At 43.5% G+C, this 16340-nt stretch overlaps 1 protein-coding gene across 5 annotated transcripts in view; it reads right to left on the bottom strand.

Moving 5' to 3' along the window:
- Nucleotides 1-16340, bottom strand: part of A1CF (APOBEC1 complementation factor) — a 147014-nt gene that overhangs the window by 96748 nt on the left and 33926 nt on the right. For 4 of the 5 annotated variants that reach the window (XM_029609786.1, XM_029609785.1, XM_029609788.1 and 1 more), the window contains one exon: nucleotides 7454-7597. The exons of the other annotated variant lie outside the window; for it this stretch is intronic. In XM_029609786.1, coding sequence (XP_029465646.1) covers nucleotides 7454-7552 — 99 coding nt within the window. In that variant the 5' untranslated portion in view covers nucleotides 7553-7597. The remainder of the gene's footprint in view (nucleotides 1-7453; nucleotides 7598-16340) is intronic. 5 annotated transcript variants of the gene reach the window in all.

Raw genomic sequence — 16340 nt, 5'->3', positions numbered from 1 at the left:
CTTTAATTACCTACTTTGCAAAGTAACTAAATATGACTTCAGGAACTATGATCACTGCAGCACGGTATAGATATAACCTTCTTTGAATGCATATGCAGCTAGAATTGAACTCATTCCAAATGCATTCCAGGATGACTAAAAGCAGTTCATTTTGGAGTTTCAAACCTCAGTGTATATCTAAATGCAGTAAATTTACATTATTACATTTCTTATACATCTTGGAAAGAGAACTATAGGAGTTCTTTCACTTAATGTGGTTTTCACTAATTTCCTATTACTTTCCATTCTCTGCTGGTTGTGATGCCTTTTCTTTGTTCAGCATAAGAGAGATGTAAACATGGTCAATTTATTGAATTAAAATCACTTATAATCTACCAATCCAGAAACTATCATTTTTAGCAGATTACAATGTAAATTACATACAATAGTACTAAAAGCTTCTTTAAAAAGGAAAACCTTTGCTTTTTTTGCAAAAAGTTGAGCAATAAGTCAATTGATGTTGCTCTGGGGGGCGCAGCTGCAAATGCATTTCATGTCGTTGCGCTAGACTGTATTGGCTTAGCTAGTACTGAGCTGTTCTGAGCTATGAAGGCTTCCATACTGCTCTGTGGAAGTAGATTTTCTAAACTAGCGCGCATGTTATAAAATCGGGAGTCAGTGCGTGCAAGGGGGTGCACAATTGCGCAACTTGCATGCGCCGACACCCACGGCCTTCCCAGGTTCCCTCCCAGGCACTAACCTAACCTCCCTTCCCCTTCCCCTAACCCCGACCTTTGTCCTACCTGTTGCGCACGCCGTCCCACTGCCGGCACACGATCCCCCAGCACAGTGGCAAATGGCCGCTGTGCCGGGAGCCTCTGACCCCACCCCTTTTTTGAAGCCCCGGGACATACGTGCGTCCCGGGGCTTTACGATTGTCGCTAGGCCTTTATAAAATAGGCCCAGCATGCATAACTCCACCAATGTGCGTAAATCCTATGGGGCGGATTTTCAAAGGCCCGCGCGCGTAAATCGTTCTGGATTTACGCGCACAGGGCCCTCGCGCGCCGGCGCGCCTATTTTGCATAGGCCGCCGGCGCACGTAAAGCCCCGGGATGCGCGTAAGTCCTGGGGCTTTTGTAAGGGGCGTGTCAGGGGTGTGTCAGGGGCGGGGCCTACTGACGCAGCGTTTCGGGGGCGGGCCGTGGTGTTTTGGGGGCGAGCCCGGGGGCGTGGCGCCGGCCCGGGGGCATGGTCGAGGCCTTTGGACCAGCCCCCGGGACTGGAGGACGGAGCGGGGCTGCCGGCCGACACGCGCAAAGTTACGCCTGCTTCCAGCAAGCGTAACTTTGCCGACAAAGGTAAGGGGGGGGGTTAGATGGGGCCGGGGGGGGTGGGTTAGGTAGGGGAAGGGAAGGGAAGGTGCGAGGAGGGCGAAGGAAAGTTCCCTCCGAGGCCGCTCAGAAATCGGAGCGGCCTTGGAGGGAACGGAGGCAGGGAATGGAGGCAGGCTGCGCGGCTCGGCGCGCGCAGGCTGCCGATTTTGCGCAACCTTGCGCGCGCCAACCCCAGATTTTATAAGATACGCGCGGCTACGCGCATATCTTATAAAACTTTTAAAAATCTGCCCCTATGGATTTATGCGTGTAGGGCTTTCAAAATCTACCCCTGTGTGTGTTCTTCCTTTCTTTCTACTGCTGTGTGAGTTGAGTTGCTGGCTGTTTACAGTTCCATTTTACTTTGTTAATAAAAGCAGTGTTGTTTTACTGTTGTTACAAAAAGGAAACTTCTTTGACTTGTTTATTTTTATTTCGAATGTCTTCTATTATCTAAACAAACTCTGTTATCTAAAAGAAAAATTGGTTAGGGACCCAGGCAATGCAAAAAAAATAAAGAAGAACAAAACAGATAAACATGCCCCATAGTTGGAAAAGAGTGAGATAAGCTCTCAAACAAGAAAATTATAACACAGTAAAGAGAAAGCCAGGTAAGAAAGTTGCAGAGAGAAACCCATAGAAAAGATTTTCCAATGAATTTTCAAACGATTGCACATGGAACTATTAGCATGTATGCACTTAAAAAGCATGTACGCACACATATGCTATTTTATAAACACCAAACATACATGTGTAGTGCTCCCTCCAGGCGATGTTGGGAGAAACCTGCCACCAATAGCTGGAGGTGTGCTGCAGCAGAAGACCCCTCCAGCCCCCATGTAATAGGGCCAGATGGGTGTTGCGGGTTCTTTAGATACTCAGGGAAATGACCAAGGTATGCCAGATTCAGTGCCCCTGTTCCTGAGCAGATGACCCAGGATACACCACGAGACGCTGAAACTTTCAGCACAACTTTACTCTTTGTGAAAGGCAAAGAGACATAAATGCAATGGAAATCAAAACAGTGGCAGAATAATGCCCCAAAGTAACAGACAGGAACAGCAGTTTTATATATTATGGGGCAGATTTTCAAAGGGGTATGTGCGTAAGATATGTGCGTGCCCCCCGAAAACCTGCCCCAACTCTCCTTGTGCGCGCCAAGCCTATGTTGAATAGACTCGGCAGCGCGCGCAAGTCCCGGGGCTTTGCTAGGGGGGCATGTCGGGGCGTGTCGGGGGGCATGTCACAGCGGCACTTCATTTGTGGGCGTGGTTCTGGCCCGGAGGCATTTTGGGGGTGTGGCCGAGGCCTCCGACACCGCTCCCGGGCTGGGGAATTGTGCGCCGGCCAGCTGACCGGCGTGCGCGAGTTACGCCTGCCTGCCTGAGGCAGGCGTAACTTTTCTAACAAGGTAAGGGGGTTTAGATAGGGCTGGGGGGCGTGGGTTAGGTAGGTGAAGGGAGGGGAAGGTGTGAGGGGTGGAAGGAAAATTCCCTCCGAGGCCGCTTCAATTTCGGAGAGGCCTCTGAGGGAACGGAGGCAGGCTGTGCGGCTTGGCGCGTGCAGGCTGCCAATTTTGGGCAGCCTTGCACGCACCGACCCCGGATTTTAAAGGATACGCGTGGCTACGTGTGTATCTATTAAAATCCGGTGTACTTTTGTTTGCGCCTGGTGTGCGAACAAAAGTACGTGCGGGCATACTTTTATAAAATCTACCCCTATGTATATAATTATATATAATCTATATATGTATATATAATCTATATATGTATAATTTATATGTGTGTATATATATATATATATATATATACACAAACAAAAACAAATAAAGACAGAATTATTTTTAATTTAGTGGTCCCCACCTATTATAAAATTCAGTCCTATTTATGGGAACTAAAAACATTTTCTAATAATAAAAAAATATCTTTTATTCTCTTACTATTTATTCCATCATTTTAGTACAAAAATACAAAAGTACATACAATAATATAAATTCACAATTCATTAAAACTACCTTTCAAAAAATGTTTTTCAGCAGAACCAAGAATCTCAATAATCTCAATAATATCCATCTCATTCTTCCAGGACAATATCATAAGGGTATCAGTCTTCAAACCCTGCTGACTATTCTAAACTTTCTTTTATTGTACTTGAGGTTTCTCTTCAAAAATCGTTTGAAGTTAATCTTCAAACCCCAACTGTTCTTGTCTGTTTTTTTTTTAATTTGAATGATGTATTGAAGTTAAACATTGAAGAATAAAAAAATGTTAATTGTTGTATTGTGTGATTTTGTTAATTTTAAATTAAATGATCTGGCCAGTCTAGTTATTTCTCAAGATTAGCGGGGGAGGAGGGGAGAACAGGTACAACGACACAACGCACTTTCTCTCTTCCCTCCCTCAACAAACAACAACAGGCATTCTTTACCACAGGCCCCTAAAATCCTTGTGCACAGGGTTGGTGCAAGAGTCTATAGCGCCCTAGGCAAACCATGTAACATTGCCCCCACCCCCCATCCAACTCACCCTGAGTTGAAAGTGCCCCTTTTACAGTGGTGGATATATAGAGAGTCATGTTCTCACTCTTACAGTTCTCTCTCTCCCGTTCCCTCTCCCTCCCTCTCTCTCTCCCCTTCATCATGTCGCATTCTACTACCTCCTTCTGGTTCATGCTCCATGACTGCTCTCACACGTTCTTTGGAGGTCCTCGCATACACCGATGGCACCTGCCTAATCCCTCACAGCCTCTTCTTTACCTCGGGTGTCTTTGCCGCTGCTGTTGCTGAAAATCATCATTGCGCATGCCCTGCTTCAATGTGACATGGGCCAGAGGTTAACCAAGAGCAGCAAGAGGAAACAGTGCAGCAAAGTAAGAAATAGCCCCACCCGGAGATTTTATGGTCCTGCCCGGAGGCCTGGTAATTTGTCTAAATTTCTGGAGAGTTCCCAGGTGTGCCAATGACTGTGCCCACTTAATGACAAGTTACAGTCAACCTTGTTTTTCACATTATCCCACTCAGATCGAAGCAAATCTAAATTTTCTGGTCCTCTAGATAAACGCTTTACTCTCTTCCCTCCAACAGAGTGGTATCAACCTGGCCAAAAAATTAAAATGACATCAAAACATAATCCGACCAAACTACTTCTTCCAAATGAAGCTCTTTCACTAAAATACCCGGTCGCAAATCACTAGGAACAAATAACAAATCAAGAGTATGGCCTGCCCGGTGAATAGCCTATTTTATCAGAGACCAGTAGTCTCTGTCGCTCTCAAAAACTCCTGTACCGCTTCAATCTACTCTGATATTAAAATCCCCCAACAGCAACAAACGGGGAAAAATTAGATGTAAAATTGAAACAAAATCTAATATTCTTTTCACAGGAGTCCCCTCTCTTCCTGGAGGACTGGCCCAGGCCCCTATTTAAATCTAACCCAAGTTTAGATGGGCTGGAAGTTTATCTACTGTAAGTATTAATGTGCATCCTTGCTATCCTGATGGTACAAAATCATACTCTGTGCACAAAGAGGCACATTACATTGTTTGAAAACTGGACACAGATACATTAAAAATAAGAAACAAAGAAAGATTCCTTTACAGCTCATCTACTTATGGAGTGGCGCAGGTCAAGTAACCGCATTGGTCTGGAGAAAACTGGAGTCCATCTGGATGTCATCTAAAGAAAGGACCAAAACGCAGTACTACATCATTTTTATTGGTTCTTTAAAGTGGTATCCGAACCTTCTAAAACTCCGTTTATATACTGACAGTGTTTTAGGAGAAAAATTACTAATTGAACAACTTTGGATTTCTCTAAATCAACTGAGGCTGAATCACGAGATTCCCAAATTAGTGAGTAATTGTTTCAAAAACTGTCATTGACCAGCAATGTTATGACAGTATTAGTACTAAACTGAACATCATAAACCCCTTAAATCTCCTATAATAATAGGTGGAATCTTAGTCAATTAAGAATAATTTGATTTTATAGTAAAGTTTCTTGCATTAGTGACTGTATTTTTGATAACGCTGGTAAACATAATGGGTAATAATTAATTAAAGATTTTCTAACATGTCAACAATGAAAGCAACAGCTTTGATAGCAGATAGGCTTTATAGGTGATACTAAAGGCACTAAAGTTAATCAGCACTGCTTTGGTTTTTTTTTTATTTCAGAGTGGCTTGGGAGGGAACAGGGGAAGGCAGTGCGGCTCAGCACGCGCAAGGTGCACAATTGTGCACCCCCTCGTGCGCACCGACTCCCAATTTTATAACATGCAATATAGTGTGCTCAACTGTGCACACAGGGGCGGATTTTAAAAGCCCTGCTCGCCGGCGCGCCTATTTTCCATAGGCCTGCCGGCGCGCGCAGAGCCCCGGGACTCGCGTAAGTCCCGGGGTTTTTTGTCGGGGGCGTGTCGGGGGCGGGGCCAATCGACGCAGAGTTTTGGGGGCGGGATGTGGCGTTTCGGGGGCGGGCCCGGGGGGCGTGGTTTTGGCCCGGGGCGGCCCGGGGGCGTGGCCGCGCCCTCTGGAACTGCCCCCGGGTTGCGTTTCGGCGTGCCAGCGAGCCGCTGGCGCGCGGGGATTTACTTCTCCCTCCGGGAGGCGTAAATCCCCGGACAAAGGTAGGGGGGGGTTTAGATAGGGCCGGGGGGGTGGGTTAGGTAGAGGAAGGGAGGGGAAAGTGAGGGGAGGGCGAAAGAGAGTTCCCTCCAAGGCCGCTCCGAAATCGGAGCGGCCTTGGAGGGAACAGAGGCAGGCTGCGCGGCTCGGCGCGTGCCGGCTGCCCAAAATCGGCAGCCTTGTGCGCGCCGATCCCGGATTTTAGCAGATACGCGCGGCTATGTGCGTATCTACTAAAATCCAGCGTACTTTTGTTTGCGCCTGGAGCGCAAACAAAAGTACGCGAACGCGCCGTTTTTAAAAATCTACCCCACAGCTTTACACGCACTTGGATGCGCATTTTGGATGCATGTCCAAAATCTCTCATGCAATAAGGGGATTAGTGCGTCCAAAACATGCGTCCAAACTAGAGCGTAGCTAATAGCGCTCATCACATGTAAATTCATGTTGATGAGGCTATTAGCTATTACCCCGATGCAAAAAATTGCTGCGTGGCCAAGGCTCCCATTTTAATGCTGCAAATTTAATGCTTGTCTGGGAGCAGGCAATAAAGCATGCGGCGCTCAAGGGCTGATGAAAAAAAAAATCTTGCTTTCTGTGATTCCTCTTAGTATCCTAGCGATACTAAATAGGAAGAACCACAGAAAGCGGAATTATGTCCCGCTTAAGTGCTTAACCAAAAAATATATCCTGCTTTCTGTGGTTCCTCATGGGGGAACCACAGAAAGCAGGATATACAGCCATTTCTCCTGGGAACCCAATGCAGGTCGCTGGGGGCGGGCAAATTACCCATTGTGCGTCCCTTTTAGCGCAGCAGCTCATTTGCCTATTGAGTTGCTCGGCCAACACAGGTGGATGTGCACGCGTTCAAAAAATGTGCGCCCAGTTTGGACGCACGTTTTTTATGCGCTGATTTTGCTTCAGCCTGACAGAGTTTTGCTATTTTATCAGAAGGATTAGGTGTATAGAACAGCTGGGATAAGAGACCATGAAATTTGCCGAGCATTTTGCTGACTGCACAGGAATGGGCAAGTGTGGCAGCAAGAGGCAGAATTCATAGACTGTGAGAGCAGCCTTGCTATCAGTCTATAGAGTCTGACTTCACTGAATCCCATGCTTTATATTCTTCACATGACAGACTATTATAAAAGTGCAGAATTTTCTTTTTTTTGCAAACTGTGGGCACACTGCAGGTATCTTCAGATAAAAGCCATGGTATTCCCTACGAGTGTCTGCACATTGCCTGGGGGCATGAAAATCATTTTAATGGCTCACAATAGTCTCTTAACCTCTCTGAGCAAAAGCCATAAATATTTACTCTCAGACCAGTGCTGGCCAAGGCACAGAATGTTGCATTTCCTATACAAATCCTATAAACAGACACCAGCATAAATACCTGTGTAGAAATAAAGAGAGGTAGAAAATACACACATTTATTTTTTTTTATAGCTCTACATTCACAGCATATTCCTACCTGTATCAAACTATATCCTGTGCGCTGAATCAATGCACGGAGAGAGGCTTCTTTCTGAGTGCCGGCCAATCCATCCCCGGATTTTTGATTTGATTCCATTGTGAGTGATTATCAGCAAAAAATCAGGTTAATTAGGGGTGCTCACTGCAATCAAATTTAAGATAAATTAATGAAAATTAATACTGCTGAAGAAAACCTGTCAGTTTCCTTGAGGGTATTTGAAATTATCATTCTCTCTATAAGTAACTTGGATTATTGGTGAAAAAAGTAAAAATGCTTTCTTTTAAAAGATATATATTTCACATTAATGAGCGTAGCTTTAAGTCCACTTTTATGTTCTATTTGAGTGAATTAATCAATTAGTTTATACAATTTTTGTGATTCTGGATTCTAGATAGTTTGATTTAGAAAATATTCTAACCTGCAACAGGACCAGCAACTCCACAAAAGTAGCAGCCCCCCCAAATAAATGATTGGGAGCATTTATAATCACTGAATTATATCCAAAAACATGACATAAATACAATGGGGCACCTTCAATAAGGGTCTAGAAGTTCTGTAGTGCGCAAGACAGATATTCTTTTTGAGCAAGAAACTGATTTTTCCATATGACATTAAGTCAGAGAGGTATTTGCAAATCTAAATGGATTCTTCATTTACTGACCCTTTCCTGATTGTTTATTGGCTAACGAATGGGACTGTACAAAGAGTATAACATGAGCAATGGTTAACCTCTACGCAGCAAAATTTGGAAGGTGTGCAAAGAATTATTTCTAAAAGTAAATCTTTGTTGGAATTTTTGCCTTATTGATAGCATGAGAAAATGGCTGTGGAATGAATATCTTCAGATTTTTGATCAGTTGCATGACTCAGGGATTTTTTTTTAGAGTAGAAACCATGTGCCAGGGCTTAAGAATATTTTACCTGCTCCGGCTCAGTGGCAGTGTTTTGTGCCACTATGTGGAGGACAAGGGTTTGATTCCTGGTACAGGTTTTTTGCTTCCTGGGTCAAATGGGGCTAGGAATGCTGTTGAGGGAGTCTCAGCCATCACTCATTGGGGACACCAACTCAGCAGACTTAGGTACATGTCTAATGGGCTGCATGGGGGTCTGTGGCAAATTCTACTACACTACAAATACTGGGCTAGGTGAGGAGCTATAATAATAGAGGCACAGCCCCAGTTAATTACAAATGAGGCTCGTGCTGCTGTAGCCCTTACTTGGGAATGTCGGAGATTAGCACAGGGGAGTGGGGGAAGCAGAGGTTTTGTTGTGAGGACGTTTTGCTCTTCTTCCACCCCTTTGGGGAACTACTATCTTCTTAATCAATATTCTCTATCAGATAATAAAATAATTTCAAACCTTTGACGTTTCTGGCTTGATTTTCTAGCTCAGTACCTCCTTTTCCATTCTTTGCATTTGTCTCACATCCTTTTTTGTTTTCTGGCTCTCTTTATTCCTTTTTTCTTTTTTGTTTCCCATTTTCTTGGTTTTTGTCCTCCCTCTTTTTCTATGTCACTTCTCTCTTTCCTTCTTTGTCTCTTTCTTTCAATATCAGATATGTTAATACTTTCTCTTCTTTTATCTACCCTCTTGTTTTTTCTTCTTTCTCCCCATTCTTCCTACCTGCTATCCTTTCACCATTCTTTCCCTTCTTTCACCTCAATTTTCTTCTTCATGCCTCATTTTCTTCCTCCTAAAAGATCACTGGATTTACCCCCAATCAGGATCTTTTCCATCTCCTGACAATCCTTGCTCCTCTCTCTCTCCTTTATTTTCATCCTCTCTCCTTCTTATCCCATACATTTTCTCTTTCTTTCCCCTTGCTCTCATCTCTCTCCTCTTTGCTATCTCTATCCTTTGGTCTCTCCATGCTCCTTATTGTTATCCTCCTCTCACTTCCCTATCTTGCTTGCCCCCTCCCTTCCTATTCTTATTCTTGCCTTCCAACTGTTGTTTTCCCCTCTCTCTCATTCATACACACACACCAACATATACTCTCTTATTCCCTCTCCTTCCTCTATCCTCTTACTGCCCACACTCACTCTCACTCTTTCTCGCTATCTCTTTCTTCTTCTCTCTCCTTTACCTCTTTTGGTTAGTTCTATAAGACTGAAACAGCAGGAGAGACCAAAAGAAAAAAAGTACTTCCCAACAGAGTACAATTATTGTTCCCCTTCTCTCACTCCTGATTGACTCTGCTCAGCAGAATGAGCCAATGAAAGGCTACTTAGACGTGTAAAAAACAATTCAAGGTTGCTGACATAGCAGAATATCCTGAAATGCTCGAATGTATGCTAAAAGTAAACAAGTAAGTCAAAGATCAACATGAAGTTTTGTTCCTGCCTTCTGGGCTCAATTTAGAAGAAATCAGATAAGGACATAAGAACATGCCATACTCAGTCAGACCAAGGGTCCATCAAAGCCAGCATCCTGTTTCTAACAGTGGCCAATCCAGGCTATAAGTATCTGGCAAGTACCCAAAAACTAAGTCTATCCCATGCTACTGATGCTAGTAATAGCAGTGGTTATGTTCTAACGGGTGGATTTTAAATGCCCTGCTCGCGTAAATCCGGCCTGATTTATGCGAGCAGGGCCCTTGCGCGCTGGCGCGCCTATTTTGCATAGGCCGCCGGCGCGCGCAGAGCCCCGGGATGCACGTAAGTCCCGGGGCTTTTTTAAGGGGGCATGTCGGGGGCGTCGCCAAATGACGCGGCGTTTCGAGGGCATGACGCGGCGTTTGGGGGGCGGGCCCGGGGGCATTCCGGGGGCATGACCGCGCCCTCCGGAACAGCCCCCGGGTCGGGTCTTGGCGCGCCAGCAGCCTGCTGGCGCACGCGGATTTACGTCTGCCTCTGGCAGGCGTAAATCCATGGATAAAGGTAGGGGGGGGGGGGTTAGGTAGGGGAAGGGAGGGGAAGGTGAGGGGAGGGCGAAAGAAAGTTCCCTCCTAGGCCGCTCCGATTTCGGAGCGGCCTAGGAGGGAACGGAGGCAGGCTGTGCGGCTCGGCGCGCCCAGGCTGCCCAAAATCGGCAGCCTTGCGTGCGCCGATCCCGGATTTTATAAGATATGCGCGGCTACGCGCGTATCTTATAAAATCCAGTGTACTTTTGTTTGCGCCTGGTACACGAACAAAAGTACGCGATCGCGCTATTTTTTAAAATCTACCCCTAAGTCAACTTGATTAATAGCAGATAATGGACTTCTCCTCCAAGAACTTATCCAAACCTTTTTTAAACCTAGCTACACTAACTGCACTAACTACATCCCCTGACAACAAATTCTAGAGTTTTATTGTGCATTGAGTGAAAAAGAACTTTCTCTGAGTAGTTTTAAATGTGCTACATGCTAACTTCATAGAGTGCCCCCTAGTCCTTCTATTATCCGAAAGAGTAAATAACTAATTCACATTTACCCATTCTAGGCCTCTTATTATTTTAAACACCTCTATTATATCCCCGCTGAGCTGTCTCTTCTCCAAGCTGAACAGTCCTAACCTCATTAGTATTTCCTCATAGGGGAGCTGTTCCATCCTCTTTATCATTTTGTTGCCCTTCTCTATACCTTCTCCATCGCAACTATATCTTTTTTCAGATGCAGCAACCAGAATTGTACACAGTATTTAAGGTGCGGTCTCACTAGAGGCATTATGACATTTTCTGTTTTATTCACCATTCCCTTCCTAATAATTCCTAACATTCTGTTTGCTTTTTTGACTGCCGCAGCACACTGAGTCGACAATTTCAATATTTTATTTACCATGACGCCTAGATCTCTGTTCTGGATGGTAGCTCCTAATATGGAACCTAACATCGTGTAACTTTAGCATGAGTTATTTTTCCCTATATGCATCACCTTGCACTTATCCACATTAAATTTCATCTGCCATTTATATGCCCAGTTTTCCAGTCTCACAAGGTCCTCTTGCAATTTATCACAATCCACTTGTGATTTAATTACTCTGAATAATTTTGTATCATCTGCAAATTTGATTTCCTCACTTGTCGTATTCCTTTCCAGATCATTTATAAATATATTGAAAAGCATGGGTCCCAGTACAGATCCCTGAGGCACTCCACTGCCCACCCCCCTCCACTGAGAAAATTGCCCATTTAAGCCTACTCTCTGTTTCTTGTCTTTTAACCACTTTGTAATCCACAAAAGGATATCACCACCTATCCTATGACTTTTTACTTTTACTAGAAGCCTCTCATGAGGAAGTTTGTCTAATGCCTTCTGAAAATCCAAATACACTACATCTACCAGTTCACCTTTATCTACATGTTTATTAACCCCTTCAAAAAAGTTCAGCAGATTTGTGAGGCAAGACTTGCCTTGGATAAAGCCATGCCAACTATGTTCCATTAAATCATGCCTTTCTATATGTTCTGTGATTTTGATCTTTAGAACACTTTCCACTATTTTTCCTGACACTGAAATCAGGCTAACTGGTCTGTAGTTTCCCAGATCACCCTTTGAGTCCTTTTTAAATATTGGGGTTACATTAACCACCCTCTAGTCTTCAGGTACAATGGATGATTTTAATGATAAGTTACAAATTTTTATTAAAAGATCTGATATTTCATTTTTTAGTTCCTTTAGGACCCTGGGGTATATACCATCTGGTCCAGGTGATTTACTACTCTTCAGTTTGTCAATCAGGCCTACCACATCTTCTAGGTTTACTGTGATTTGGTTCAGTCCATCTGAATCATTATCCATGAAGAGACGGCTGAGGGGGGATATGATAGAGGTGTTTAAAATCATGAGAGGTCAAGAATAGGTAGATGTGAATTAGTTATTTACTCTTTCAGATAATAGAAAGACTAGGGGGGCACTCCATGAAGTTAGCATGTGGCACATTTAAAACTAATCGGAGAAAGTTCTTTTTCACTCAATGCACAAACTCTGGAATTTGTTGCCAGAGGATGTGGTTAGTGCAGTTAGTATAGCTGTGTTGAAATAAGGATTGGATAAGTTCTTGGAGGAGAAGTCCATTACCTGCTATTAATCGAGTTGACAGAAAATAGCCACTGCTATTACTAGCAACAGTAATATGGAATAGACTTAGTTTTTGGGTACTTGCCAGGTTCTTATTGCCTGGATTGGCCACTGTTGGAAACAGAATGCTGGGCTTGATGGACCTTTGGTCTGACCCAGTATGGCATGTTCTTATGTTCTCATCCTCTTCAGTAAACACCGAAGCAAAATAATCGTTTAATGTTTCCGCGATGGCCTTATCTTCTCTAAGTGCCCCTTTAACCCCTCGATCATCTAACGGTCCAACTGACTCCCTTGCAGGCTTTCGGCTTCGGATCTATTTAAAAATTTTTTACTGTGAGATTTTACTTCTACGGCCAACTTCTTTTCAAATTCTCTCTTAGCCTATCTTATCAATGTCTTACATTTAACTTGCCAACGTTTATGCTTTATCCTATTTTCGTCTGTTCTTCCAATTTTTGAATGAAGATCTTTTGGCTAAAATAGCTTCTTTCAGCTCCCCTTTTAACCATGCCAGTAATCGTTTTGCCATCTTTCCACCTTTCTTAATGTGTGGAATACATCTGGAATGTGCTTCTAGGATGGTATTTTTAACAATGTCCACGCCTCTTGCACACTTTTTACCTTTGTAGCTGCTCCTTTCAGTTTTTTTCTAACAATCTTATTAAGATATATGAGATAAAGTTATAATGGCAACCAATTAGAAAATGTTATTCAACAAACTATCTCATTGGTATGTAAATTGAAGGTGTGACCTATTTAATCTACTGTGTCAACAATGGTCTCTGAGAATTCTTCTGAATTACCTTGCTGGTAATCCCATACCCTCCTGGGATATCCCATATTTTTATCAAAATAAAGATTGTTCTATAAACTGACAGTATTTAAGTGCTTATTTTATAGCCCACAACATCCCGAAGTGCTTACTGTCTGTTGGTTCTTTGCCCTATCTCTAGCTCTAGCTTCCTACACCCACAATCTTTTTACTATCTTTGGAGGTATCCTGTTCCTTTCTTCCTCTCCCTCTATCACACTCCCTAACTCTCTGCCACTGTCAAACCCCCTTTTTCTATCTCTCCTCTGACCAATACCAGGTCCTTCAACCCTTCCACCTCTTCTAAAGTCCATCAGCAAATCCTTTTGCCTTTCTCCTTGGCTAAAAGCAGGGAGCAGTCCCCTCTCCTCAGCACCAGGTCCCACTGTCTCGCCTGACTCTCCTTTCTTTCTACTCAGTAGCATACACCCCTCCCCCTTGCTTCATCTACTACCCAACACCAGGTCTCTTTCTCTTTCTGACATAGATTCACTTGACACACAAGCAAAAACAATCTTGTGCTGTTACTCATGTTCTCAATCAGCAAGTGCTTCCACCCCTACCCCAGCAGACATCTGCAGCTTGTAAATTGTTGTAGAGATAGTGAATACCCCATGCCCCTCTGTTATAGTCCCTGGCACTGAATTTTTCCCTGGCTGATCTCTTCCTTCTTGAGATTAAGCTTGCTTTCATCTTTAGGACCACAGCGCTTTCCCATTGGCTGCTGGTGTCCCACATAGCCCTGTTGACTCCTGACCCTTCCCACACACTGCTGCAGTGTGTGGGAAGGGCCATGCATAGGGTAACTTGCTGATATGGCTGTTACTACCCTTAACTAATAAGCCTGATAGTTTTGAAGCAACTCCAACATTGCTCTCTGCTTCCACAATAAAGTGTAAAGGGGAATTGGATGCAGATACCAACCAACGAGGGCCCTGACTTTTATGGTCTGGGAAACTGATAAGCATGGGGGTAACCTGAACGGCACAGCAGATATACCGTAAGCTTGCTGGGCAAACTGGATGGACCATTTGGTTCTTTTCTGCCATCATTTCATTTTTATGTTTCAGTCTGCCTGCCTTGAGGTGAGATTTATTTTGACCCGGCAGGGCGGCATGGCTGCCAGACATCTAGACAGAGTCAGAGAAAGCAGGAATGGCCGGGAGAAAGTGGACCCATGACTACCCTACTACTTCTCCCTCTGCGTCATGGAATGTGAGTTTTTGTCAACTAAACAAGGATCAGGAGAAAGCCCTAAGGATATGACAGGAACAAAAACACCAGGCAGACTGAGACTTTAGCAAGACTGATCAGATAAAAAAAAGGAAGATTAAAAAAAAAGAACAAAAAAAAGGGATGGGCTTGTGACTCAGCCATACTTCTGTGTGCATTGTGCAGGGGCTGAAGATGCTGTGAAAGGGCTGACTCCACAATTAACTTTTGCTGGTTTCTGGAGGGAATGATGGTCTGTGACACTTAGAGGGCTACTGCAATGGTCGGGCTGTGCAGGAGTGCAGAAAGGGACTACAAATAGGATTCCCCCCTTTCCCCATCCCCCCTCTACCCCATGTAGCGATGAATGAAGGTTCATGATGGCAGGTTTAGACTGATTAGAAATTCCAACGAATAGGAGAAGGTTTCTGGGCAGAATGATAAAAACTCAGAGGAAAGAACTACAGGCAAACCACTCTGTGGGGTGGGGGAAGGCAGGGGAGGGAAGGCATTGAAAACATTTTGGAAATGGAAAGGAGGCACTGCTGCTTCAGGTTTTCAAAACAAACTATTGACCGTCAGTACAAAACAATCTTTTTATACACAACCTCAGTGTAAACTCCCATATTTCTCCCTATATGTAAAAGGCTCTCACTGAATGGGAATTCCTTATCTGCTATGCCAGCTTCTTTGAAATCAAGAGCAAGCACTTTATTCTGATTTTTTTTTAAAGTGCATATATAATTAGCAAAAATGGATTTGGATATGCAAATATGTTTACATAGATGCAGCATTGCTCTAATTTTAATAGAACTACAATTCAGCATATTGTAGTGGTGTCATTTAAAAATAAGTAGACCGCCTTTGCAAGAAGGCTCAGGACTTTTCAGGTGACACCTGGCTGCAGGATTTCAAAGCCAAGCAGAAATCTCCACGGGGTGCTGAGCAAGCAAAAGAGCAAATACAGCACTTTGGAGCTGTTTAAACAACTGGAAGGGGACCAATCCATTACAGCCAATTGGAATCGCAGGGGATTCTTTACACATATTATCCACAGTATGCAGAGATGATAAATTAAAAATTACATGAAACACTGGGAAAATGAGGAGACAGGCGTTTCAGTGTGAAAATACCATACACTGCTATGAGGCCAAACTGTGATGATGCGGTCTTTCAGACACCAGTACACTGATATAAAGAATAACAGTAACAGGCTCTTAAAAATCTACACATTTTTTTCAAATTCCGTACATGTACATAAACCTGAGCTCAGTAGGGTTCCAGATGCAATTAACGCCCCATTACCCTACAGAAACACAGTACTGTGCACAATAATTCATTACTCTTAGCTAAGTGCCAGCTTCATGGTTCATTGGAAAATATTGTTACAGGATGCAAGATCTTGTTAACAAGCTATTCTGTGCTATCCCTGGAAAAGGGAGGCTACAGAAGTGAATGTTTACTTATTTATGGAGATCTGTTTCAATTTTAATGTAATTTTATGAGGATAGGCAGAGACTTGGCCTTGATAGTTATAATGGGATCAATATTCACAATTTATCTGGCTAAATGGCAATTTTTAAAAAATATTGGGGTGTTTATTTGGTTAGATATTAGTTGGATATGTCATTATCTGGCTAAAATCTAGCTGGATAAAAAAAGAGGTGTTTTGAAGCAGCATTAAGTTATCTGAATAACTTAAGTTATCTGATTTTCAGTTGTATCCAGTTGTTATCTGAATAACTTAAGTTATCTGATTTTCAGTTGTATCCAGCTAAGGCCTGGATTCATCATTCCTTGCAGAATTAGTAACATTGTCGCCTGCAGCGAAGACACTGCCCACTCCGCCCCGACTCCGC

This window comes from Rhinatrema bivittatum, chromosome 7 (genome assembly GCF_901001135.1).
Source record: "Rhinatrema bivittatum chromosome 7, aRhiBiv1.1, whole genome shotgun sequence".
Lineage (NCBI taxonomy): Eukaryota > Metazoa > Chordata > Amphibia > Gymnophiona > Rhinatrematidae > Rhinatrema > Rhinatrema bivittatum.
Note: the sequence above shows the minus strand (reverse complement) of the source record. Positions and strands in the feature narration are given on the sequence as shown.